This window comes from Chelon labrosus (genome assembly GCF_963514085.1).
Source record: "Chelon labrosus genome assembly, chromosome: 5".
NCBI classification, from domain to species: Eukaryota; Metazoa; Chordata; class Actinopteri; order Mugiliformes; family Mugilidae; genus Chelon; species Chelon labrosus.
In genome coordinates, this window is record NC_140341.1 from 29,540,185 (window position 1) to 29,567,426 (window position 27,242).

The 27,242-nt window shown below is 39.7% G+C and overlaps 1 protein-coding gene across 1 annotated transcript in view; it reads left to right on the plus strand.

Moving 5' to 3' along the window:
• LOC311488053 (nck-associated protein 5-like) overlaps nt 1-27,242 on the plus strand; it is a gene marked incomplete at both ends in the record, with an annotated part of 53,319 nt that overhangs the window by 12,282 nt on the left and 13,795 nt on the right. The window contains 6 exon segments of the mRNA XM_084544556.1: nt 2,253-2,321; nt 4,437-4,475; nt 6,041-6,160; nt 19,864-20,043; nt 20,154-23,068; nt 23,349-23,463. Of these exon segments, the coding sequence (XP_084400682.1) occupies nt 2,253-2,321; nt 4,437-4,475; nt 6,041-6,160; nt 19,864-20,043; nt 20,154-23,068; nt 23,349-23,463 (3,438 nt within the window).

A 27,242-nucleotide genomic window follows, 5' to 3' on the forward strand; every position in this document is an offset into this window, starting at 1 on the left:
GATTGAGGTAACAAAAAGGGCTTCCATTTTAGGCAGGTTAATACAAACAAAAGCAAGACAAAACTCAGGAAACCACAAGGAGCAGAAGAAGTAATCCAGGATAGGAGAACAGATAAAAGGGAATAAAGGGATAAAAGGGAGTTTTTCCTTGCCACCTTTGCCTTTGCAAAGCGTCTTGAGACGATTTGTATTGTTATTGACGCTATATAAATAAAATTGAATTGAATTGAATTGAAAAGACCAGAACAAGCAGATAACTCAACAGATGACTGGATAAAAAGAAAGTCAGGACTATATATACACACAAAAGCTAATGAGGCACAGGTGAGAGTACTGAGGGAGGAGCACACAAGGAGAGACCAATCATAATCAGAGGAAAAACACAGACAGGAAGTAAAGCAGGATATGAAACACCAAGGAAGAAGTTTACATAATAAAACAGGAAACACAAGGAAAACAGGATTACAGAAAATATTCCAAACTCAAACAGAAAGGTGTTCGAAAGTTAATAACTTGACAAACATGTTGTTGTTGTTTTTGTGCTTGTTCCAAATGTGTAAACACCATAGTGATTCCAATTCATCCCAGTAACGAAGAGCAAAGGAAACAATAAGGGCTTGAAATATGATTCATTTTGAACATGTGCATGTTAGTCATAGCTTTCTGAGTTGTTGTCAACTTTTTTTCCCCACTAGTGAACTAATTTTTCCAACATCACATGAACGCACAATTCATGTAATTACCTGCATGGATGCTTGCTAGAGCATATTTCAGTGATAGTTCTGTAATATTTAATTTTCTGTGGTGGTACTGTGGTCTTGTACTTAAGAAAGCTTGTGTAAGTCTGTCATAACGTTTTTGAATAAAGTGGTGTCTTAAATTGCATCAGTTTATTTGGTAGTTTTCATGCTGTTGCACCTCTTCATGGTAGCTGCCTTTATTATATCCACACTGTAGTTAAACATTCATTTCAAACTGGAGAACATTAGCGGATTTTTCCATTTAGTTTGGAACTACTTTACAGTCATTAAGTCACACTTGGGTACCTTTCCCTGTAAACTACAATAAAACATTTGCTCTGAGAACCACAAATACGAGAGAGAAGAATTTTTCACTGAGGAGAAATTGTGAACTTTCTCTCTCTGCTTCTGCACCCATTAGTAATTTTCAGTGGAATCTGACAGTTAAGCCTAAAACACTGAATGATGCAGTGGTCTCTATAGATCAGCCATGTTAACTGTGCATAAACAAGGATGAAGGAGTGTAGCTGTAAGCACGTAGCCAAACATTTACAACTCTGCAAGTGATTTCTTTTTGCAGGAGGAGGATCCCTTTGGGGGATGTAAGATATTGTGCAGATGCAAAAACAGTTTAAGCCTGATTTTAAGGCTGAATACATTTTTACTTGACATCTACTGTATAACATAATTAAGCAATGTCATTTATAAAGGGGATGGATTGCCACTGCAATAGCAAATGTGAAATTCATTCTGGCAACGTACTTCCATGAGTCTGCAAGCCTCCTGGCCTATGAAACAGTCCTTTCCTAAGAAAAGACATAGCAGTATATACCCTGGTTATTGTCATGAGCTATCAGTCTTTATCATTTCAGCTGCCACGTATTGAAGCAGGTTAAAATATTGTGATTATCACTGGGTTGGGTTAGAGTTTAGACATTGTTTACTCCTCCTGTAATCAGCTAGTTCTGTGATTTTCTGTGAACCTGTAGCCGCCCACAGCGCTTAAGTGAAATAAGCCTGCTCAGGTGGCCTAGGCTCTAAGATTTACTGGATTAATCATTTTAGTGGAGCGTCACCTCCTGAGTTCCAAGAATGGTTTCTGTTCCCTGTTGGGCAAAACCTCTGTCAGTAATCGAATTATACCTGGGGTACCTCAAGTCTGCCTTATAGACACAGCGAGGCTTGGCTGGATGGAGTTTGGATGCCTGGAATTTAGAATTCATTTAGAAACCTCTTTCTCCAGTGTACCCATAAATCCCACAGTTCTGCAGGGAGAAAGCCTCTATCCACTTATGTGTCTAGCTGTCTCTGTTTTGTCTGTCTCCCCCTCTATCTTAGATAAAACAGAGAGAATGGAACCAAAAGCTTACATTGTTTTTGCCGAAAATGAACTGCATGTAGGTTTCTCAGTCTCACATGCTTGTTTTTTTTATATGTACACTACATGGTAGTGGCCCCAAACATTCTTAATGCCATTCAAGCAGCTAAAATGTGTGTGTTTTGTCCCTACAGGCTGAGAACTCTGCTCTGTCAATGGAAAATGACAACCAGAGGAAGCAGTATGAACGCTGTTTGGATGAGGTGAGTGTTCTCAAAGGACTTTTTGGAACATACTGTGCTACAGACAGTGCACAGTCCCACATTTAATCTCCATTCAAGATGAAGGTTTCTTTATTTTATGTACTGATATGGACTCACACACATTGTTTATGAGTTAAATGTTCTGCTATACGGCTGTTAGGATTTGAAGCAGAATGGGTTTCAGCTTGATCTATTTCTTTTCTTATTTTAATCTAACAATTCTATGTAATGGAAATGCAAATAAGCAAGATTTACACATCAGCATTGTCTAAGTCTGAACATGGCTTATTTTCTCACTCTCTGAAAGTGAGATGGAAAGACTGGTGTTAATCGTGTGTCTGAGGGGTTAATATGGATCTAGGACTAGGATGTGGGTAGTTATAGTAGCACTATCACTAGGGTGGGAGTAAACAGCTAGACTGGGTCCATCCAGAGGTGGCACAATCTGCCTTAAGTAAGTGTTAAAAACAAATGTTGACCTGTCTGAAAAATGAAGCCAACTGCAGTGCCTTGAATGGTAACTTGATGCTGACTCAGATGCTACAAATCAGTCCCTATAGACTTTAATATTAAAATGGCCAACTTTATAAAAGTTTACACAACTAAATTCTTGAACAATGACAACTGCACAGGGTGTGACCTTTTCTCGTTTGTGACCAGGTTGCTAGCTGGTAGCCTAGGCCCTCACAAAATTTCAAGTCCCACCTCTCTGAACATTATTGAATTAGCTGGGAGTAATCCACATGCCAAAATGGTGACGGATGGCACAGTCACTTCAAAACTGCTCTAACAATTTTGTTGTAGTATTCTTTAAGTCGACAGCAGTTGTTTTGTTGTGTTCTTATAACTTACGGCTAATGTTACCATATAGAACATTCAACCGTGCACTTAAGCTCATCAACATATTTGATCTCAAATTTAAAAACAATCTTTGGTTTAGTGTATGTATAAATTATGGATCTTAGGAGGTGTTGGTAGTGTTGGTACTTTTTTTTTCATGCTAGACAGAGTCAGGCAAACTCTCTAGGTTTAGCTAGGCTACCCTCCATCTTCATACTTAATGCACATTTATGAGTTATATCTTGGAAAGAACATCAAGAGGATCATTTTTACCGCCAAAATATTGATATCTATTCTTTTAACTTTAAACTTAAGGCTGAACAAAGTTAGCTGGTATCTGAAGTGTTTGTGAAGTCCACTGAGGAATGTCCAGAGAAGGGAACATCTCTAGTTGAAGCAGACAGACAACAGAGCTCCTAGCAATATAAGAATAAGAGCAGAAGGAGTGAGACACACAGACTGCCAGCCCTTACATGCAGGTTGTCTCACTGCACTCCTTCCCTCTTATTTCCTCCCTAAAAACACTTTTCTCCACCGTATCTCTCTGAGTCTCTCCATCTTCCCTCCATCTCTCTCCAGCTGGCAAGACTGTTCCACTTTATTTTATTTTCTAGCAGATTTCACTAATGGGCTTGTTACCATGGAGATTGCTGCCCATGAGAATTTAACATATTCCGGTTGAGGACAGAAATTTTCTGGAGAGTTTCTGCTGTGGGATTAATTTCTCCTCCACTGCTGTTCAGTCTTATTATGCACGCGGATGTTGTTTTGGAGGGACAGCATTCAGAAGGTTTCCTGTCATGGTCTGAATGAGCTGAGGCAAGTCGTTTTGATAGAAAGATAAAAGAGGTGGAGTGAAATCATTCTGAGGCACAAAAAAAGTGGGAACACACTTATTATTCCTGTGTCAAGACATAATATATACTTCCAGTTCAGAAATCAAAATAAGCAGGAAAGAAAGCATCTTTCTATTCATGTGAAACTAATATACATTACAACATAAACGGAACCTTTTCTTCTTCTTTCTGTAGAATTCATACAGAGCCCAGAATATAAAACTCATCTTGTGTAAACCACATCAAAGCAAGCAAATACATTTTGTAGAGAGTGGAAATGTTTTACCTAAAAAGACAAACAGACAGAGATACCGCACGTGCTTTAGTTAAAGTGAAATATAGTAACTGCAGGCGATGATTTCACACAGTCGGACTCTGTAATGCAACCTACTGTCTATTTGTCCTCACATTTCACCTTTCTTTTATGTGTCTCCTCTAGGTGGCTAACCAGGTGGTCCAGGCCCTCTTAACACAAAAGGTTTGTTTTTGTCTGTGCAGCACTGAAGAAATGAAAAATACAAAAATCAGAAAAGAAGGTTAACTGCAAATGTTTTGCCTTGTAATGTTTGGAGGTCAATCCAATCCAAAATCCATTAGTGGTTTTGCAGTTGGTGTAAAGAAAAAAAAGTGAATCTTTTTGTAACAATGACTTGTTGCCCTCACATAAATGTCAGACGTAAGAAAATTATAAAAAACATTATTTACTGGCCTTTTATAGACAAATAAATTAATCAACAAAACAACCGGCAGAGTAATTGTTAATGGAAATATAGTATGTTAATGTTAGTTATATACGTACTTAATCAGTCAAGTGTAAGTGTAACAAATAGTTTCTTCTTCTCAATAAAGTGATAAATATATTAAAGTAAGGTAAAGATATGAACTCAAAAATGATGCCAATTCAACAACAAACCCTGACATTTTTTAACCCTGATATTCTTTATCATGAGACATGATGATTTGTTTTTTGATTTTTGATTTTTTTATGATATTTTAATTTGGAATAAATTAATAAATTAAAGATAAGTGATCTTCGTAAGATTTTCAATTTGACACGAAGTGTGGAAGTTGGAAGCACTCTGTCTAAAGTAAATCAAAGTAGCACAAGAAATGTCACATGTGACCGTGAGCTATTGCCCTGGTCCGTGGCGCAGTGTTAAAAATGCAAATTATTGTTTCAGTTCGAAAATAGTTGAAGAATTTTCAAATGCACATGTGAAAAGTGGTCCAAGAAATAACAGCAGCATGTAAAACCTTTCTACTTAAAAAATCCATCGTAACTGCTCAGTAGAACAAAGTAAACGTGTTATTTCTGTAAAGTTGTTACACTTCTTTTAATTTGTAAATTTTGTGGCATTAAATATGTGTACTGTAGATCCTGAACTTAAGGACTTCTATAGTCCCACCTGTACCATAACTAATAGTAACAGGGCTTACGTTTCAGCCTTTATGTGCATGAATAACAATGGTTTGGATTGCTTTATAGCACAGGACAGAATTAGAGCATGCAGACATAATCTAAAATGTACAAGAAATGTACTGTACATGGACAAACACCCAGGATGTTATACACAAATACCCTGAACTATTGCCCCAGTTCATGCTGCAGTATTAAGAGTATACTGTAGATTATCATTTAAACCTTATAATAGCTGAAGAATTTTAATTTACAAATGCAAATGTTCAAAATCCTTAGGAAAATTAAAGCAGCATGAAAATCCCATTGTAACTGCTGAGTACAACAAAATAAACATGTTATTTCTAACATGAGCATATTTTAATCTGCAAAATTTGAAAGCATCATTAAATATGTCTCCTGTAGCACAGGATAGCATTAGACCATGCAAAGATGATCAAAAATGCATACATTTATGTTCTAAAAGCTTCATAAAGCATATTTAAAGGTTACATAAAGGTTTTAGAGCAACACCACATGTGTCTTACACTGTGTCCTGTGGCTGTTAAATAAGCATCTGATACACAAGACACAGCTAAACGTCCATTTTTTCATTTGTTTGTTTTTTTTTGTTTGTTTGTTTTTAGGACTTGAAAGAGGAATGTGTGAAACTGAGGACCCGTGTTTTTGACTTGGAGCAACAAAACCGCATACTGAGCGTGCTGTTTCAACAACGTGTCAAAATGTCCACGGTTCCTGTCTCCCAGGTAGGAGCACATAGCGCAGTGGATACAAACAGACACTGACAGACCTAGGGTGCCTCAAGGCAGTTTGAATTTTGCACGAGCTGTGCTCCACTTCTGAAGGTTACTAAGGACCACAAAGAAATAGAAATCAACACATAAAGTATTTAATTAAAATTATCGTGTGGTACAGTTTTGCAGATAGATTTAAATTCTTCCTTCCTTCTTAAGCAGTGTAATTATTGTGACAGTTGCTTGCTTGAGTGGACTGTAAGTGATCAAACAGGCATTACCATCTCTCTACCCTGCTCTTCTTTTGTGCTAATTATGTCAGAATTTAGTCTAAAAGTGAGTCAGACCTCTCGTCCTGCTGTCGGTGGGAAATGGAGGAGTAGAAATTGTAGACAAAGCTGAAAAGATTTCTCTAATTGGAATGCTCTGAACCGTAGAGGGAGTAATTGGATTAAACCCGAGCCTTCCTGTAGTATTGTTACCATCATGACAACTGATTGTTTAGTTGCTGCGCACCATTGCTAACGGCACTGTAGAGCTTTAAAGCTGCACTTATTATTGTTTTTGTGCAAAGAAAAGATTAAATTACCGTGTGTGCTTTCACAGGTATAGCTCGTAGTTTCACACCCACTTAAAAATGACCGCACAGTGGAGCACAGACTCTTGTAGCTCATTCTTTTTGGGTTCTTGGCTCTAATTTCCTATCTATTTTCAGATTTTTAAAAAACACTACGCCTACACTATACCAGCACCAAACGGCAGAGAATATTTTGTCCCCAGACAAAATTAACAACCAGCAGATAATGCTGGTTGTTAATTTGTTATGGTGGCACCCGCTGTTAGAAATTTCTATCTCATAAACCAAAGCAAAGCTAAAAGGAGGACTTTAGGCAAACTTGACTCTGAAACTTGACTGAATAAATGCTAATGTCTGCTGAAAGCATACATAGACAACATTTTGTTAACGTGTTGTGACAGTAAGGTGATAATGTCAGCGTCAGTGTTATGTATTACTTTGATTTGTTTGTTTTTTTTCTTTAATTTGTACTGCTGACAAATCAATTAATGCGACTTTAAAGTAAGGATTAGCATTAGCATTGTTACCTCAGGCACATAGCCAGTGGCTCCAGCTGGTAAACAGTGATTATAACATATGCTTCCATTACTAGGGGACTCACACAGCATTGCCAACATCTGTTTTCATACTGAAAGCTTGCGCAAAGGTTTGAGGTCAGTCATTTAATACAAACCAAAAGCCTTGGTAAAGCAGGCAGCTATGCAAATGAGACAAGGCAAGTCAAATATTTCCAGCATAATTCAGTATTCAAAGAAGTTATGTGACACTAGCACACTGATTCTCACCCTGATAGCATAGCATAGTAAACTTACAATCTTATGTAGATTCATAGGTTTCTCAACGCACACAGCAGGGGAGGAAAAAACAACTCTGGTGGGAATCTAATGAGATCAGTAAAGCTTATTGAGAGTTCGGAGCTAGCGGGCTGGTTAACCTTCTTGAGATTGGCACACCTTGTTGTTTCTAACCCCACCTGCATATGTATTGCAATGATGCTATTGCTTGGAAACTTACAACTTACCTTTCCCCTGGAGACCTTTGTTCTGGTGGTATGCTAAAGAATTTTGGATTATTGTAACCTTGCTGGCAGGTTCTACTTGGTTACTATCACTGTCAAACTGGGTAGCGCTAGTCTCATTCGGCGCAGTGCTGGCTGGACTGACACATTTTTAACACATCAGATCAATTAATAATTGAAGTATGCTCAAAGTGAGAATGGTGTCACAAATTTCGAGAAATCTAAAGATCTCTTAAACGTCTTAATATCAGAATTTTGTTTGAATTTAAGTATTCGGTAGTAATATTTAGAAACCGTATAGCAACATTTTCATTGTGATTATAATATGCTTATTCTGCAATCCATACTGCAAATGAGAGAAATGTTGCGGCTGATGAAATAAAATAAAAAACAATACACTGGTAAAAATGACTTTATGTCAGCAGAAAATTCTACCATTAATAATTGATGAAGGATGACGGACAGATGGTTCTTTTAGAATTCTGAGCTGAGCACTGAGAGCAAAAAAAAAAATGGATGGCTGAGCTCAGCTTGTTAGCAGTTTATTTTAGTTCCACATTCAAAAAGCTGGAAGCTGTATTGACAGAGAAATTGCCTTTTTTTTTTTTTTTTTGTAACTGTAATGACGATCCCTTGCTGTGACCAGCAGGAATACACACGCTTACTGAAGCCAATTACAAACACATGAAATAAATTGTGTGCTGTTCTATTGAACAGCTGCTCTGAAAACAGTGGTGCAGCGTCCTTATCCTCATGCTTTGATTATTTGTGGTAGATTGATGGGATGTAGTCTTCAGCCTTGAATCCAGTCTATATATTGTTTTAATAGAGTAGGTTGTTGATGTAATTATTTTGTAGTTACTGCATTATTTGGTTGAAAGTTGCTCAGAATCTGGATGGAAACTATTGGTCAAGTCAAGGAGATTTGTTCTGTTGATCTTGATGTTGCTTTTCATTTCAGATTTCCAAGTACAAATGCTCAGCTCTCTTTTCTCTCTCTCTGTCTGTATGAACATCAGGCTCTCTTTGTCATAACACCATCAAGTTTGCTCCATAAACATTAGACGGAGCCATAATTTCCATCATTTTCAGAAACACGGAAAGGAGTGCCTCTTTCTCTTTTTTCTAAACTTTTGCGTGCATGTCTATTAAAATACTACTAGATGAAGACAGTCTGTAGGGAATTATTAATGTCTCACAAATATTGCCAGTGGAAATGTCCTCTGAGATGTCTGTCTGACAAAACTTTGATTTGTAGCTCGTTTCATGAGAATCCCTGGGTAAAAGTTACTGTTCATGGTGGAAATCTACTACATACTTTAGTAATGGCTTAGATTCCAGATGTAGTGCATCTGTCAGGTAAAATGGTAAATTTTTACATGACAATTGACTCTCTTGTTAGGTCTTTATCGTACTTCTGGGAGAATTTGAGCTGAAACCTTTCTGAACTCCGCAGATCAAAACTGAAAGGATCATTAAGCAGAAGGCAGGCGAGAAGTTTCAAGTTGCCTTGTTTTAAAGGTCTCTTTGGATTGTCAGAGACCTCAGCATGACTCCTCTGCTCTGACAAACTCACGCTATCTGTATTCATGGAGCAGGTTTGCTATGAAAGGCTAAATTGATAATTAGCTCTAAAAAAAATTTGAAGTATATGAATGGTAAAGAAACTAATTTTTTTCTCTCTTTATGGAAATTGTACTGGAAAGTCAAACAATTCTCACACCAGTCCATTACGTATGCTACAAGCTTAGCAGAGCTGGATATGCTATCCTTCGTCTTTAACCTTTTCTGTAAAGGTCACACTTGCAGACTGCTTAAAGAGGGATTCTGACTTTTTTCGAATTGTGTACGTCACTGTAGAGATGCTCTGCTGATTCTTTTGGAAAGAATTATTTTACCTGCAGACCTTTTGTCCTGTGTCTGATTAAACAAGGTCTTATACACTGCCTGGCCAAAAAAAAGGTCACACACTCTAATATTTCTTTGGACTGCCTTTAGCTTTGAATACAGCACACGTTCGCTGTGGCATTGTTTTGATAAGCTTCTGCAATGTCACCAGATTTATTTCCATCCAGTGTTGCATTCATTTTCCACCAAGATCTTGTATTGATGATGGGAGAGTCTGACCACTGCAAAGCCTTCTGAAGCACATCCCAGAGATTCTCAATGGGGTTAAGGTCTGGACTCTGTGGTGGCCAATCCATGTGTGAATATGATGTCTCATGCTCCCTGAACCACTCTTTCATTATTTGAGCCCCATGAATCATGTCATTGTCATCTTGGAATATGCCCGTGCCATCAGGGAAGAAAAAATCCATTGATGGAATAACCTGGTCATTCAGTATATTCAGGTAGTCAGCTGACCTCATTCTTTGGGCACATAATGTTGCTGAACCTGGACCTGAGCAACTGCAGCAACCCCAGATCATAGCACTGCCCCCTCAGGCTTGTACAGTAGGCACTAGGCATGATGGGAGCATCACTTCATCTGCCTCTCTTCTTACCCTGATGCCCCAATCACTCTGGAACAGGGTAAATCTGGACTCATCAGACCACATGACCTTCTTCCATTGCTACAGTGTCCAATCTTTATGCTCCCTAGCAAATTGAAGTCTATTTTTCCGGCTAGCCTCACTGATTAGTGGTTTTCTTAAGGCTACACAGCTGTTCAGTCCCAATCCCTTGAGTTCCCTTCACATTGTACTTGTGGAAATGCTCTTACTTTCACTATTAAACATAGCCCTGAGTTCTACTGTTGTTGTTCTTCGATTTGTTTTCACCAAAAAGTAATCGCTGATCACGATCAAGCCGGATTTTTCCAACCACAGTTCTTCCTTGAAGACGATGGTTCTCCACTATCCTTCCAGTTTTTAATAATGCGTTGGACAGTTCTTAACCCAATTTTAGTAGTTTCTACAATCTCCTTCGATGTTTTCTCTGCTTGATGCATGCCAATGATTTGACCCTTCTCAAACAGACTAACATCTTTTCCACGACCACGGGATGTGTCTTTCGACGTGGTTGTTTGAGAAATGAGAAGCTATTGCATCAGTTGGGGTTAAATAACTTGTTGCCAGCTGAAACATAATCACCCATGCAGTAATTATCCAATAGGAGGCCCGTATCTATTTGCTCAGTTAAATCCAGGTGCAACTTTGCTTTTTTTGACCAGGCAGTGTAGTTAATATTTTGCTGATATAGCTTTTGCCTTCTCATTTCACTGACTGTTTGATCTGCTGTCTTTCTCCACTACTTGCTAGATGTTTTAATTCAATTCAATTTAATTTTATTTATATAGTGTCAATAACAATACAAATCGTCTCAAGTCGCTTTACAAAACCCGGCCTGAAACCCCCAGAGCAAGCCTGAAGGCGACGGTGGCAAGGAAAAACTCCCTTTTAACAGGAAGAAACCTTGAGCAGAACCCAGCTCATATGGAGGGACCCATCTGCCTAAGGCCAGCCGGGTACAGACAGAGAAGAAAGAAGAGAACAGCAGAAACAAGATAAACATACATCTGTCATAGATGCACATATCTGACTAAAGTGTACATGTGGACTCTTATGATACAAACTGATGATGTTACATGACAGTTTGAAAATGTAAGAGGAATCATGGGCAGGTTGGAGAATTGTTCATTCAGGTAGGAGTAAACATTTTACCTCAGATTAAACCCTCAGCTAAGTAGTTAGTGTTAGGCTATTCTCACGCTGGAAAACTTAATTGATATCTGTTTGTTGGCGTGGATGGTAAATTCCTTTATGCCACAACTCACTGATTTCAGTGTTTCAGATAGATATTTACAGCAGAAAAAGTTCAGAATGTTAATAACGCAACATTGCTGGCAGCATGAGAGAAAAAAAAAAAGATATGGAAAATGCAGAGCCTTTGATTCACTAATGCAGCATTGCCAGTCTCAGAGGTTACATTAGTAGTGTGAGATAATTATCTTGAGCCCAGAGCTTAAATATTTACTAAAGTTGTTATATTTGTCATCAGTAAAATCGTTAACAAAAGTTTTGAGATACGTGTAAAGTAGAAAAGTTCAGTCTGGGTGAATAACGTACTAAACTAAATAGCAATCTAATATTTCTGGACGTTTCTGAATAGCTAATGTGGCTGAAAACCATTAGCTGTGTCTAGCAAAACTGCGCTCAGAGGACGTACAGTGTATGACTACGTTGCTGTTACTCTCCACATAAAGCCTAATGGATTGGGCTGGCCTCCAGGCTACAGTAGCACATTAATTACAGACACAGTTAGTCCAAAATCACTTGAATTATCTTTCAAATATTGAACTGACTTGAACGTCCTGATAATATCAGAATATATATGCTGAACACATTTGTTGGTGAACTACATGATTCCATTGTTCCTCAGGAGTTCCCCTTTGTCCAAAGGCCACAGGCCGGTCACTAGCTCAAGCTGGCTTCAGAGACCAGATGAGCAATGTGATTGCTGTAACAAGAGCACATGGTCTTTGTACTTCCACAAAGTGGGAGCAAAGAGAACAAAATCCATTAGACTCTACAGTCTGTTCCAGCTGCAGAGAGTACTTGAAAAAAATGAAATGCAGGTCATTTCATTGTCCCCATCAGTGAAGGGGGAATCAGTGATGGGAGAAGGTAATATGTGGGGAGTGGTGGAGGGATTTGATAGTGAAGACATAACACACTGGTTGTGTATCAATTTGCCAGATAAGACAGAGGTAATTATGTGTGAATTATTGAAATGGAAAATTTGTTTTTCTCTGCAAGTTATGCTTGTTAGGTTCCTTAATCACTATGACAGCCCACCTGTTTCTAGTCAGGCTGACTGACTCTGAGCAAGGTCACAGCAAAGCTGCTCATGGCACTGAAGAGATAACAAGAGTGAGAACAGCTTCTGTTTTTTTCTAGTTGCTTGCAGCCAGTGCAAGAAAGGGAAAATTAACACATATGGAAGGTGCATGAATAGAGGAAACAATTGTTTGTTCACAGATGTGTTCAAGGCCAAAGACAAAATCAGAAACATCGGTTCCACACTTTTGCGACATCATGTGATGTAGAGTCCTTCTCAGTTGAGCTGGTACAATGCATGCATAACCGATGCTTCCGTCAGCTGAGCCTTTTGGCTCAGTGCACACATGAATTGGATAAAATAATCACACAACCAAACTTTCCAAATGTTATTAGGCCTAATGGATAACATCCATTCTCTAATGTCTCTGTACATTTGTAAGACAAATTCATGACATACCAGGATGTGGTCCAAAATATCTCTTGAGTCCTTTTGTATGTGTGCAGACATGCACTTCCATTGACAGTGTTTACCCACTTCTTTAAATTTACTTTTTATGTACTCACAGCACGCCTTGAATGTGCTGTGCATTCTGTATGAACATAAACGACTTTCACCCAGGAGTCTGGGGTTTTGATTGCCGTGTGGGACCATCATCTTTTCGTTTAATTTTTACTCTAAAGTTTTGTTTTCACTTTATATTTTATTTTTGTTTTGTGCTGCTATTTTCTGACACTTTTAGTAACTGCATGATTCCAAATAGGTGGGAAAAGCACTTGGTTAGGTTAAGGAAACAATTGTAGTTTGGGTTAACCCTCCCCTGCACACACACTGTTATATGCTTTGGTGTCATTCTGTGTTGAGTCCCTACATGTATTTACCTCCGTATGAAATTCAGGACACTTTGGTTCTGAAAAAATATCAAAAATGATTAGACCGTGACTCTTCTGAATGTTTTATTATGTAGTCTTGTGGCTCTGTGGCAAAGTTGTCTGTCACAATGTTATTGCAATTCAGCAGTCGAGCGACACTTGAGAGACCTGGCAGTGGCAGGTGTTTTTTACTCAGATAAACATCCTGGGAGGGTTGCAGTGAAAGATAAAAACTAATATATATAAAAGTCACATTTATTTGCCCCTTTCAAGTGCTTTGAACAGCATGTGATTTTGTTGCTGTGAAGTCATGAAAAACATTATTTACTCTTTTTGTGTTGGAAGTGTTGGAAAATACATTTGCTTTTGTCGCGGGAGATTTACAACACAGGCCCATTCTACAACTGCTTGCAACAAAGCTCTGATTTGGAAATCAGTAAGTACATTTACTGTCCTAAATTAAATTTACCACCTTTGCTGAAACACAATATCCCTTTTTTTTTTTAAAGATGAATATTGATAATGTGGAGCAGCACACCTCGCCATGCACAGCTACAGCTTGTTTCCCACCATTTCACTCCCGGCTCTCTCCTCTTGTCCGTCTGCTGACACCAAAATGAACAGCAGCGCATCTAAAGCCTAGTACAGCAAAACACTCCGCAGCAGGCAAGTGGTGAAGGTGACATTAAAAAAAGAAGTATTAATGACCATGAGCCTGAAGAGAGAAAGGTGGATGAGGCCATTTCAGGTATGAATGTATGAGGTGAGAGCAGTGAAGATAGAAACTGTTTCAAAGAGTGCAGAAAACTGCGGTCTGAGGAGCGGTTGAGGAAGTGTAACCTTGCTCTGGGCGGCTCAGAAGAATGCAATGACAAATTTTGATGAGATTTCAAGGAAACCTAAAAGTCCATGGAAGCTTAAGTACATTGTCCTTGTGTCTGAATGATCTGTCAGTCAGCAGCCTGGTTCAAAGGCAGTAAAAATGGCTTAACAGTAAATTCCCACTTCAGCACCTACACTGAAGGACATCCCATTATTGTACACAGAATTTAAATAGAATAGATTATATTAGATTAGATTAGATTCAAGTATTTTACAACAGTACAGTAGTAAATATAAAAAAACAAGTGCAAATGTTAATATTAATATATAGATTGATATATGCAGTCTGGACAGTTAGTAAAGCCACACATGTATACGTATACATATGCACATAAATACAGTCATACATACATATATACATATAAACTTAAATACAAACACATTCATCGATCAGCCACAACATTAAAACCACTGAGAGGTGAAGTAAATAACACTGACCATCTTGTGACAATTCAATGTTCTGCTGGAAAACCTTTGGACCTGGCATTCATGTGGATGTTACTAGACGGAAGGACAGGTAAGGACTACTTGCACAGTGTTTCAGCCTGACGCACCTCTGGTGATGCCAGTAGGGTAGCTGCAGGATCTTCAGCTGGGAGCCACCCTTCAGTGATGTTTTGCTCCATTAATCGCAGTACATCTCACGGTGTTCGAGCAACAGTAGGGACGTCTCCGTACTGCCCCCTGCAGCTACCCCTAGGATCCTTGCTTTCCCCACGGCATGGCCTTCCTTCTCAACCACAACCAGAAGCTTGCTTTCTCTGCCTCTTCTGCCAAGTCCTTGGATGCTTTCTTCAGCTTTGGCCCGGTCATTCCCACATTCCTCACTAGGCGCTGGATGGATGTTCCGATGAACCCCCTGCAGCCAACCTCCTCAGGACAGATGACAGTCGACCATCCCGGCTCTCGACGCTCAGCTGCCAGCTCCGGGTATTCTCACGGTCGCCTGTTTGGCTTTTCATGTGCTCCTTGAGCTCCTTGAGCTCCTGTACATTGACTTCCAACTTACCATTTTTCTTCTCTTCAAGTAGGCTCTTGGTAAACATGAAAGGGTCCTGGAAGAATCTTACCCTCTCCTTCTCTTTCTTGCTTCTCCGTCTCTGGATCTGCTCAGCCCTCCACAAGGTTGTAAGCTGTATCTGGAACCAGAGTGCCTTCAGATCTTCCTTCTCACTCTTGTCTGCTTTCTTCCAGGACTTCCTGATTGACCGCCTCTTCTTCACCAGCTTAAGTATTTCCCTCTCTCGTCTCCCTGGTTCCCTGGTGATGTTCTTCCTTTGCTCCATTCCTCTAAATCCCTCTACCACTCCCCTCCAATGTTGGAATCAGCAGCACTGTGGTGCTCAACCGGGTTTCTGACCTGCTAAGTGCAAGATTGCATCTGGACCATTCTTCCGCACTTTGCCTTCCCTTGGTGGATATGCAGGCCCCTATAAGTCCACCCGCAGCTACATTTCCTCAGGATCTGTTGCTCATTGGTGATTGTCATTCCAGTCAATACCATGTTGTCAGTCCCGTTTGGTCCATCTTCCATCCCGCCTCTCAGGGGACCATCGGGCTGGGAGGACTGGATGGCTACAGAGATACTATGATTTATTTACACCTACAAGTCACACAGGAGCCTGCCATACAGCTAAATGTGTTCATGGTTAGTGGGTCCAGTCACTCCCATGTTGCTATTTTTCATCTTTAAAATTAAAGTTTTCTCCTTTAAAAGTTGAATTACTCTGCTACTCACCGTAATAATTCTAAGAAGAAGAAAGTAGAAGAAACTTGTTTCACACAGATTAATGTTAAGAGCTCTAAACATTCTGAGATACCTGCACATGAAACTGACAAAACCAGCTTTACCCAGTCATTTATCATACATTATTTTCCTTTGGGCCTTTTCATAAATGTTATTTTAAAGAGAATATGCCCTGTATTGAGCTTGCAAATCATTGAATAAGGTTTGTTTTTACATTTTGATCTCATTATTTGCAGTAATGACTAAAGAGTAACAGAAGACCTCCAAAAACATGCCAAAACTGGTATTGCATTTAAAAATATATCACCACATGCCTGGTATTCATGACTTATTTCTTACTGTGAGAACAGTAACATGCTGGATGCAAATAACTATGTAGATCCAGAAAATTCTTAACTCTCCTTCATTTATTTATCTATTTTTTTTATTTTTAACAAACTAGCATGTTCTATCTTTGAATAGGGTCAAAATGTCATAATTTTCTTTAACGTTACAGCATAAAATAGTCTCGCCTGAATCAAGAGAAAATCATATTTACAAAGTATGGAAAACTATGAAATATCTGACACAGACACACATTGCTCCAAATATGCCCTTGACTCTAATCTCAGTGCCACTCTGAGCATTTTGTTAAATCATATCACTTGTGTCAAATCTCAGATAGCCCTCGACATGCTGACTGTAATTAGTTTCAAGATTAATCCGCACAAGCATGGTCAAATGTGGCCTTGTCCCACAGTGCTCTCAAAATAAAGACCAGCACAGATAATCAAATAATAGGTGAATATCAATGAAAGGACCAAATCACTTTAGTCCCCAGCTCCCCAATGCAATTATTTCCTATTCACATTAATTATTGCTAACAGATGACACTAATGACTTTGAGTGGAAGCTGGCCATGGCAGCCTTGCAAAAGATCAATTCTGTTTTAAATGAGGTCACAACACTTGACACTTTTGGTTAACTCGGATTGGAAATGGCACTGCTGTGGCATGCCAAGGATTATAATACCAATGAGCCCTTATAACAGACTTGATTTTCGACACAAGATCCTTCACAAAATGGACCTGTAAGCCTTGACATTAGTGGTCTTCTGTAGTGAAGAATTGGCCATTGAGCACACCTTTCAGTGTATTTAATGTCCTTCAATTAATTAAAATTGGAGTCCATCCTTTGAATCATGATAAAGGATGACATTTAGGCTTTGTGGCAAGCTAAGGCAAGGATTGCTCACTGCTATATGGACAAAGAAACATATTAGAATGACATTTAAAAGCAATCAAAAGAAAAGCCTAGAATAAAAACTAATAAGGGAAAAAACTAATACAATTATTTAAAATACAAATAGACAAAATTGTAATAGATTAGAAATCACAATATACAGTTGAAACCAGATGTTTACATAAACTGTGTCAAAAGACACATAAACATTTTTTTCTCACTGTCTGATGTTAAATCAGACTAAACCTCTCCTGTTTTCGGTCAGTTAGGACTACTAAAATGATTTCTATTTGCTAAATGCCACAATAATGAGAGAGAGAATTTCTTAGAGAATTTTTTATTACTTTCTTCAAAGTCAGAAGTTTACATATATTTCCTTAGTATTTGGTAGCGTTGCCTTTAAACTGTATGACTTGGGTCAAACGCTTTGGGTATCCTTCCACAAGCTTCTCGCAATAGTCTGCTGGAATTCTGGTCCATTCCTCCTGACAGACTTGTGGAGCTCTACAATTCTCTTCCTGATATCTTGTCTGATTTCTTTTGATTTTTCCATGATGTCAAACAAGGAAGCAGAGTGTTTGAGGTGTAGCCTTAAAATACATCCACAGGTGTGCCTCCAATTAACTCAAATGTTGTCTGTTAACCTATCAGAAGCTTCCAAAGTCATGACATCATCATCAGAATCAGAATCAGAATCAGAATCAGAATCAGCTTTAATGGCCAAGTACGGTATATAGTAATAAAAAATTCTCTAAGAAATCCTCTCTCTCATTATTGGGGCATTTAGCAAATAGAAATAATCCTAACTGACCTAAAACAGGAGAGGTTTAGTCTGATTTAACTTCAGACAGTGAGGAAAAAAATGTTTATGTGTCTTTTAACACAGTGTATGTAAACATCTGGTTTCAACTGTATTTCAAAGGCACAGTACAGCAACAGGCTGGATATCACTTCACAATTAAAGGTGCAGTAGGCAACTTTTAGAAAACTAACTTTCTGTCATATTTGCTGAAACTGACCCTATGTTCAAGTATAATTGCATGAAGCAGGTCATTTTAAAAAACAATTCGGCTCCTCTGGCCCCACCTAGAGCCTGTAGCGCCATTTGCAAGACATCCACCGCTCCACATTCAGATGCACCAATCACGTCCAGGGGTGTATCTAACAGAGTGTCAATCACTGCTCATGGAGACGCATTTCATAGCGCCCTCCCCTCCCTCCACCACCTCGACCTCGACGGGTCGCCCCACTTGTCCGTGGGCGTGTAGAAGGAGCCGGGACGTAATCCTCGTCTGAGGCCTGTGCCTCAGCTTCACTCTCAAACGTCTAACCACATCAACAGGTAGCGGTCATATATCTACCACATAGCAAATTGATAAATCTAAACTGTGGAATAAAACGACACAATGAATGCTTCTAACTGTTATTGATAGCAAACATCACCGATGTAGGCTACTTTCAGAAACATCCTAACCTTGGTTTTGTCCTAAAGTTGACTATTGCTAAATATTTTGACCTAAAATTATTTAGCAATAACGAAAGGTATTATAAAAACTATTTTGTTGTTGTTACGTCGGTGTGTTCCATGCTAGTTTGTTTACTCGCTCTCTCTCGGTTCTCTGCTCGTGCACAGTATTCCAGGGCCAATATGCACGCGCTCTATCGTGCACAGCTCTCCCTTGTGGGGGGAGGGGCTTGCGAGACCTTTTTGGGCTTTAGCGGAAAGTGGGGAGGGACTGAGAAGTTGTCGATGTTCAAATTTTTTGGCTAAGTCCTGGATCTTCGCAATCCTGCCTACTGCACCTTTAAGTGCCATTTATAGCAAATACACACAAACCACTACGAAATACATCCAGAAATCAGTGGCATTATCTTGAAGGACGGCAAACAACAGTGTGTCTTTACCTTTAGTAGACAAAACTATTAAATCAAGACACGAACAAAGCATTTTTCTTTTTTCTGTCTTGTGGCCAGGTAGTTTCTCTGCCATGGGCAGAAAATATGCCTTCGGTAATAAAAATAATGAATTCCAGCCAGTTAAGGGTGTCACACACGCCAAGATCCAAGCTCAGCTCAATTAATAGTTTGAATTCAGATGCATTGTTTCAAAATGTCTCATTCACTTGTTCGCAGAGTGAGCATGGTGTACCTGCAAGACACAGAGTAAACTGAAAACACCACAGCAATCGTTTTAAAACAGGAGTCATCTAACTAGTGAAGTGGAAAATGTCATTCCATTCCTCACTTAGCTATTGAATGGAAAGAGACGACTGTGTATCCAGCATATTGATCCTTTGGGATCTGTCACAGAGACAAATGGAGAGCTATGGGGTGTTCTCATAGGCCGTGAATGTCATTCAGACTGCAAAGAGAATCCATCAAATATTATTTCAGGGATTAGGTGGATGAACAAATTCTGAGTTCACAAGTGTGGATATTATAATTAAAATGAGCTGTTTCATTGCTATCCTGCAATCATGTTACTGAACTTAACCGTATAAATGATGAGTTTTGTAATTGAGAGCACTGATTCCTTAATGATAATTTTTTTCCTCCTGCATCTCTTTACATTGCTTGCTTAATTACATCAGTTTGATTGTTAATTCTTTTATATTCCAGGAGGTCCAAAGAAATGGGAAAGCAGGTATTCCTGCAGGACGTTGGCCCAGCCTACTGAGCTTAACATGCCCACGCAGTAGTGGTAGCGGCAGTGGCAGTGAACTGTCATTATCCAGTGCTTGTAGTGAATACTCCAGTGGCTCCCACACTTGGGCAGAGGGACGTGGCTTCTCCAAGCAGGTAGGTTTCACGCAACTTCCACAATGTTCTTTTTGTTTGAGGTTTAAGGAAACATTCAAAGTGAAGAATTTATGCTATTCCAGTAATTGTAAATATCTCTTGTGATGCAGTGTGCCACAAGCCGGGACAAAAGATTGAGTACGGGATCAGTATCCAGCAATCATTCAGTGCCCATTGAGCAAACAGACCTTGGATGGAAGGAGGGCCATATTTTGAAAGGTCTGAAGCGTCTCCAAATGCACAGCTCCAAAGAGGCATCCTCACTTGCATCTGTACCACACTGCAAAGATTGTATGACCTCAAATGAGGGCATATATTCTCTTGGTGTCAAAAGTGGCCAACAAGGATCTCCAGCCAAGCAGGTAGCCTCTCCAAGTAAATCTTGCAAAACTGAAGGTGGGACTGTTATCCTAGACTCTGATGATGCAGACGATGAATCACCTGAATTACTAAACAGTGAATCCAGCGAGCAACCAACTAAAGACCTTCTTTGCTTGAACAAACTGGATGTCACCAGGGATGTTGACAAAAAATATAAAGAAGACCCTATGAAACTTTCAGGGAGTTCTGGTCTGTTTCCATCACCTATTACAGACAACGTTTTATTTTTGGAGGCCCCTTCAGTCAAACCTGGTGTAAGCCCAACTGGTAGCCTTACACAACTAGAGGAAATGAACAAGGAATCTCTAGAAAAACACAAAGCATCGGGCATAAAGTTTAGTGACAAAAACAATAACCAAGAAAGATCTACCGACCGAAAATCCAGACTTGATCATGTCAAAAGACCCCAGGGAAGACTTGCCATCAGGCAAATGGAAGCAAGTGATGTTGGTTTATCGATTCAGCATACCGCCACAAGAGCTCTGAGCTGCATGAATGAAGCCAGACAGCGCAGCTCGTCAATGGAGGTTCCTCACTGCAGAGATCAGGCAAGTCAAGCTTGCGGTGAAAGCCAGGACTTCGTCATCTCAGAATCTCCACAGCGGAAACCAAAACCTCAACTTTGCGACTCTGCAAGGAAGGCTTTCATACTCCGGAGCAAAAGTGCAGATGGAGCACAAGAACAACCTAAGCAGACACATTCTCCTTTACATCAAAAGCTTATTAAGGGTCACAGGTCCAAAGGACAGTCAAACACAAACCCTACAGGGCACAGCATTCCTAGTAAAAGGACAAATCTAAATAAAGCACATGGTTCAAGTAAGGGAACATTATCTAAAGCTGAGAAAAATGGTGATTTTGCCATGTCATCTAACTCCAAGTCACTTGAAAGTGTGCAACAGCGCTCTCCCCTCGCCTCCCCTGTGAAAAATTCAAAAACATTTAAGTCTGCAGGGGTCAATGAATGCTCAAAGAGCCCCACAAAATCCCCCTTGCAAATCAATAGGCTTCAATCATGCAATGACTCAGTGGAAGAGGGCATCTATGACAACTTACCCTGCTCTCCAAGGAAACAACAACCCCAAGACCAACATTGTGAAGTTTCCCATTTAGAACGTAGGTCCCCATCCCCACCACTAGCCCCAGGCCGAACCACTTCTCTTCTCCTTAGACCCGGTGCTGACAGCTTACAGAAAGATCAAAAATCTGCAGGTCAGGCTCAGAGCTCTACAACAGAAACAAGTACCTCCAAGACACAATCAAATCAGCTTTCTTTGGATTTACAGCCTCAACAATCCAACACAATAAATGACAATCAACACACAGCCCTACAAATGGGTGCGGAAGGTAAACCACCAAAAGATATCCCTGCCAAAATCTACCATACCCACTCAGCTAAGATAACACCTGTCTCAATTCAAGAATCACAAACTTCAGAGCCAGCCCAGTTATCCATAGACAGAACTGCCACATGCCATGATGAGAAAGGTGTTCACCCTGTAATACCAAGTCAGAGCATCTTGCAAAGATCCCAGCAGAGCATTAGTGAGCCAAAACTTTCAGAAGTATTACCTCCAGCATATTCTAATGTTTACTACCATGGGATTGCAAATCCCCAGACCTCCACTTCAAGGGCTGTAAAAAGGACTCTTCCCGTAAATGCTAAATCTCACGAGGCAATCTCTGGACAAGAAACAAGCACCTTTTTAATTTTTGGCAGGCAAAACAAAATCGATACAAATTTCACTACAAAAAGTGTCCAAGCCTTTCAGACTTTTACATGTGATCCCCAGATGATACATGATAGTGGTGCACATGACAAAGCCCGTAGAAAGATTGATACCCGTTGTAACTCACTTGACTCTGAACCTTCTGTTCAACCTGTTGGATCAGACAATGGAGTGATGTTAGACTGGGGATTTGATGAGGAAGGCTGGTTGTTTAAACGCTCTGTGTCTGTGTCTACAAGGCCACCTCTTAAGCCAGTAATGGGCATGAACGGGGCCAAAGCTCGCAGTCAGAGCTTTGGTGCACGCTACATGGACAGACCAAGCTTCAACAGATCTGGAAAGGTCCGCACCCAGATCAAAACGCACTCAGGGAGCTCCTTAAACTCCCTTGGTGATATCCTTCCAGGAAGTATGAGTTGCTCCAGTAGTTACCATTGTCCAATGAACCGATCCCTTTTAAACAACTTCTTGATTGAAGAGGGACTGGCAGTTCCCTCACAGCTGGGGTCCTCCAGTGAAAGACTTCAGAGTCTCAAGCTACAACGAGAGCAGGCTAGACGCCTTCAGATTGAGCAACAGTTTTCAAGCGCCTTTGGGGAGCCAGTTTCTGAAGAACCAGAGAGACAAAGTACTATAACCACAATTGAAGAGAAGGTGATGCTTGGCATCGAGGAGAACTTGCACAAGTCTCAAGAACAGGAAAAAACTACTGAAGTGAAGCAAAAATCGGGCTCAAGCTTAGCAAATTGGTTTGGGTTTCGTAAGAGTAAGCTTCCTGCTCCAAGCAGCAAAAAGACTGATCCACCAAAAGTCAAAGAAGACAAAAGGGAGCAGAAGATAACATCACTTCTTGGAGGAAAGCAGACAAAGTCTGACAAAAAGAAAGACAGAAGAAAAAGCGACGGAAAAGACTGGTAAATAACTATATTTTCATTGGCATCCAGCTCCAGCTTGATAAAGTGCATGTGTTCATAGTGGTCCTGTCTCAGAAGGCATGGGTCATTCTGTATCAAATGGTCTTAGACACATTTGTCAGTCTCCTTAGCCTAGAGACCTGTTCAGACACCTTTCATATAGTAGATCACAGTAAGGTTGCAGTGGGTGGGAGGATAATTTATTAGCTGAGCATCTTGGGCATTTTGAGTCAATTTCACAGGAAATCAGTCTGTTTGTTGACAAACTGTTTTCTTTCAGCTCTGTGGGCAGAAGAGAGTCCCATGATGCAGTGCGGGCCTGCATTTCAATGCCATGCCCAGGAATGTCCCTGAATGAGATCCAAGGACACAGTGACATTATCAGTGACCCAAAGGTAAATAAAGAATTAACATATCCATATTATATACATACCGTATTTTCCGGACTATAAGTCGCTCCGGAGTATAAGTCGTACCAGCTAAAAAATGCACAATGAAGAAGAAAAAAACATATATAAGTCGCACTGGACTATAAGTCGCATTTTTGGGGGAAATTTATTTGATAAAATCGGAGACCAAGAACACATTTCATCTCGAAAGGCAAGTTATAGTACTAACAATAGAACAACGGGCTGAATAGGTGTCTGGTATGTTAACAGCTATTCAGATAACTATAGCATAAACAACATAACATAACAAGTTTACCAAACTCTCAGTCTCACTCCAGATCACTAAATCCATTGAATTCTTCATCCTCTGTGTCACTTCTAATATGGAATGAATTTACTATCATAATGCAAGAGCATTTTAAATTGATTCGAGGGCAGAATTTATCGATTTCATTCTCAGATTTTGTGATATTATCTCTCAAAACTCTGCTCTCGCTCTCAAATTTGCTCTGCGCTCTCAAATTTGCTCTGCGCGTGCTCAAACTGTGTCCACGCACTCGGTTACGATGCTGCTCGCGCAGATTGCCTGCGCTCAATCTCCAGCTCTCTCTCTTGCTCTCACGGAACATGTGCGCTCACGGATCTCTGCTCTGCTCGCGGATCTTTGGTGTATCAACGCTGTCAACCAATAGAAGGCCGGCTGGTAGTGACCAATCAGATGATCCCTGTTTGTATACGGTGCGTTGGCTGTTTTTCAAAGAGCGTCGCATACGGGCGGGCACTCTTTCAACAGGTTTTATCCACTCCCTACCCCCGGGGCAGTAATAAATGTGATTTCTTTTATTTGTTGGACCACTGTTCGAATAAAATATCATTCAACACATACAAGAGCGTCCGAGCTTCTCATTAAAATGGCTATATTGTATAATAACAGCCGCATCGAACACTGTTCTTTGCGGTGTGCTGGTGCAGAAAACAATATTCACCATCCTGAAGCTAGCGGGACGGGCGAAATGGAGCGGCAACGCCAAAGTGCTCAGGCAAGTTATTTTTAGACTCATTTTAATGTCACGCGCTCGTGGTAACTTTCGTGAACGCTTTAAAATCAAGGTAAAATGTTTACGATGAGGCATTTTTATGGCCTGCTAACATTAGGAAGAAAAATAATAACCACCAATGTCCCATGTAAATATTTGTTGCACATCTAGAATATAGCTCATTAGCTAGGTCTGGAACAGAGACCAAGAGCCTCAGCAGCTCACTGCCTCATCGTAAACATTTTACCTTGATTTTAAAGCGTTCACGAAAGTTACCACGAGCGCGTTATAGCGGAGACCTGAGTACCCAGTCCCTTTCTTCCTAGACAGGAAGTGAAGTGGAGGAAGGAGATAAATGGGACACACCTGAGAAAAAAATCTCCCTCTCAAACAAGCAAGCTGCATGGAGGAGAACAAAGAAGTGAGAGGAACCAAAAAGATAACTAAGGGAACATCCAGTTTTTGGAATTAATACGTTTAAAAGTAAAATAATTAATTACTTATTTCAAAGAAACAAACAAAGATTAACCCAAAACTAGCTGGATACACCTAAACTGTTTGGAGGAAAGCTGCCGGTGAATTACCAGGAGTCTGTCGTATTACAATGGAGGAGGATTTTATGGACTGACTTGTTTTCCCATGGTGGACGTTACCCTCCCTTAAGTCTTCTTTTCAACTCTCCTGGCTTCTTATATTCCTGCTCCTTGCACACCACTCCAAATCACTTACATATCTTCATTTTTCCCCACAAAAACCGAACTGAACTGAACTGGACTGTTTCCATTTACAAAGGACATTCAAACATCCGAGTCACAAATTCATATATGGACATTTTGGATTTTCTTTTGAAAGTTGAAGAGTGACCTTTTTGTTTGACATATTTTCTTGTTATTATAATTGGTTGTTATTTTGACCTGATTTTGAATTGATGGAAATTTCTGTTTGATTTATGACCCTTTTAGGGAAATGTGTTTGGGTTTAATTAATGACATGATATATTGATATGGTCTTTATGTATATGAGTTGTATAATTTAAATACATCTAAACCTGAATTTAGTGAACTATATTGAAACTGGTAGTGTTTATTTTTATCCCTTTTGTAGCATGGGTATTTATTGAGTTAACCAGGCTTTATTGATTAAGAAATTTTGGCAGGTTGAAAATATAAATTTACTCTCCTGTCTGGCGCCCAAGTATAATTTAGTTTGAGCCTACGCTACAGAAATGGCGCCCAATGTGGGGCCCACCATGGCATTTACCTTTTGAACTTTCTATGCATATACTCTGCAAATGTTGTGTGTACTGCTTTGTACTGCTTTCAACTACAATTGTGTTTAAATTGCTAAGCGTTTTGATTTTGATGAATATCTTTTGCTAATGCTAGTGCTAATTTACATAAAAGGACATTCACATTACATATTCCATTCAGAGATCATACCACCCCTCCCATTATGGCTGGACATCAGCCTTCCTCAGAAACCTCATCAGTTTCTCTTGATATAGAAGCTCCTGATGTTCAAACCCCTGTTAACCTTGGTGCTGCAAGAAGTGCTTTTGGTGCACATTTACAGACTTACTTCATGTCTCCACATCAGCCTCAAGTAGGGACACCTGATGTCTCTGGCCATCCAATATCCTTTCCTCCTGTAGACCGTTCACATACTATTAATCAATCCCTTGCTTGGGAAACTGAGGATGTGCATCTTTTACCTAATTTTGAAAGAGACGGCGTAAATCTCTCAGCTTCTTCTCCATATTCAATATCACAGTCTCAGTGTGACCTTCCAGGAATAATCCCTACTCCTGCCCGGGACTTCACCCAAATAGCAGTAAAGACTCAAGAGGACTGGAACCAAGTGCATAAAGTAATGGAACAACAAAGTCTTGCTATTAAAGAGCTGACCGAGAATGTGAAAGGAAATCACCATTCCTCAAATGAACAACTTAAACATCTTGATGCTCAAATAAGTGCAAATCATCGTCAGCTGATTACAATAATAACATCCCACAAAGAGAGTATGGAAATGGAAGTGGATAAGATGATGAAGGGAATCAAAATGATTGTGGAAGAGGAACAGAAAAATTCTGAAACCTCCCTTTTGGCAGAAATTCGCTTTATGGTTGAACAACTTCAAGTGGAAATTCAGCAAGAGCTCAAATGTTTTCACGCAGATACACAAAAAAGTGTCAACGCATTATCAAAATCAACTGAAGAAAATAATGCTGAGATAAACAAATTAACCATAAACATTGGCAAAGTGGAGGTAGAGAGTAAAGAAAGTTTACAAAACCTTGAACAGAAAACCTCTTTTCTAGAAAAAAAAGTGGAATCATTTATGGTAGAATCCAAATTTACCCCATTGCTTTCAGGTTCTAGTGGCTCCAGTGCTTGTACAGACAAACCATCCCCTACTACAGTTGCAACCCTTCCTGTAATAAAAGGTGATCATATCAGGTTGACTTTCCCTTCATATGGATCACCTGATGATGATCCTGACCCTCTCAATTATTTGTCTAAATGTCATGACTTTCTTGCCTTACATCCTTTATCTGACACTGATATTCTAGCCACCTTCAGAACTGTCCTCCACGGTACTGCTCGTGATTGGTGGGAGATAACTCGATCGAAAGTAACTACTTGGAGTCAGTTTGAAACTGTTTTCCTAACAGCTTTCCTTTCAGAAGATTACGAGGATGAGTTAGCTGAACGTGTCAGAATTAGAAGACAAAAAGAGAATGAAACCATT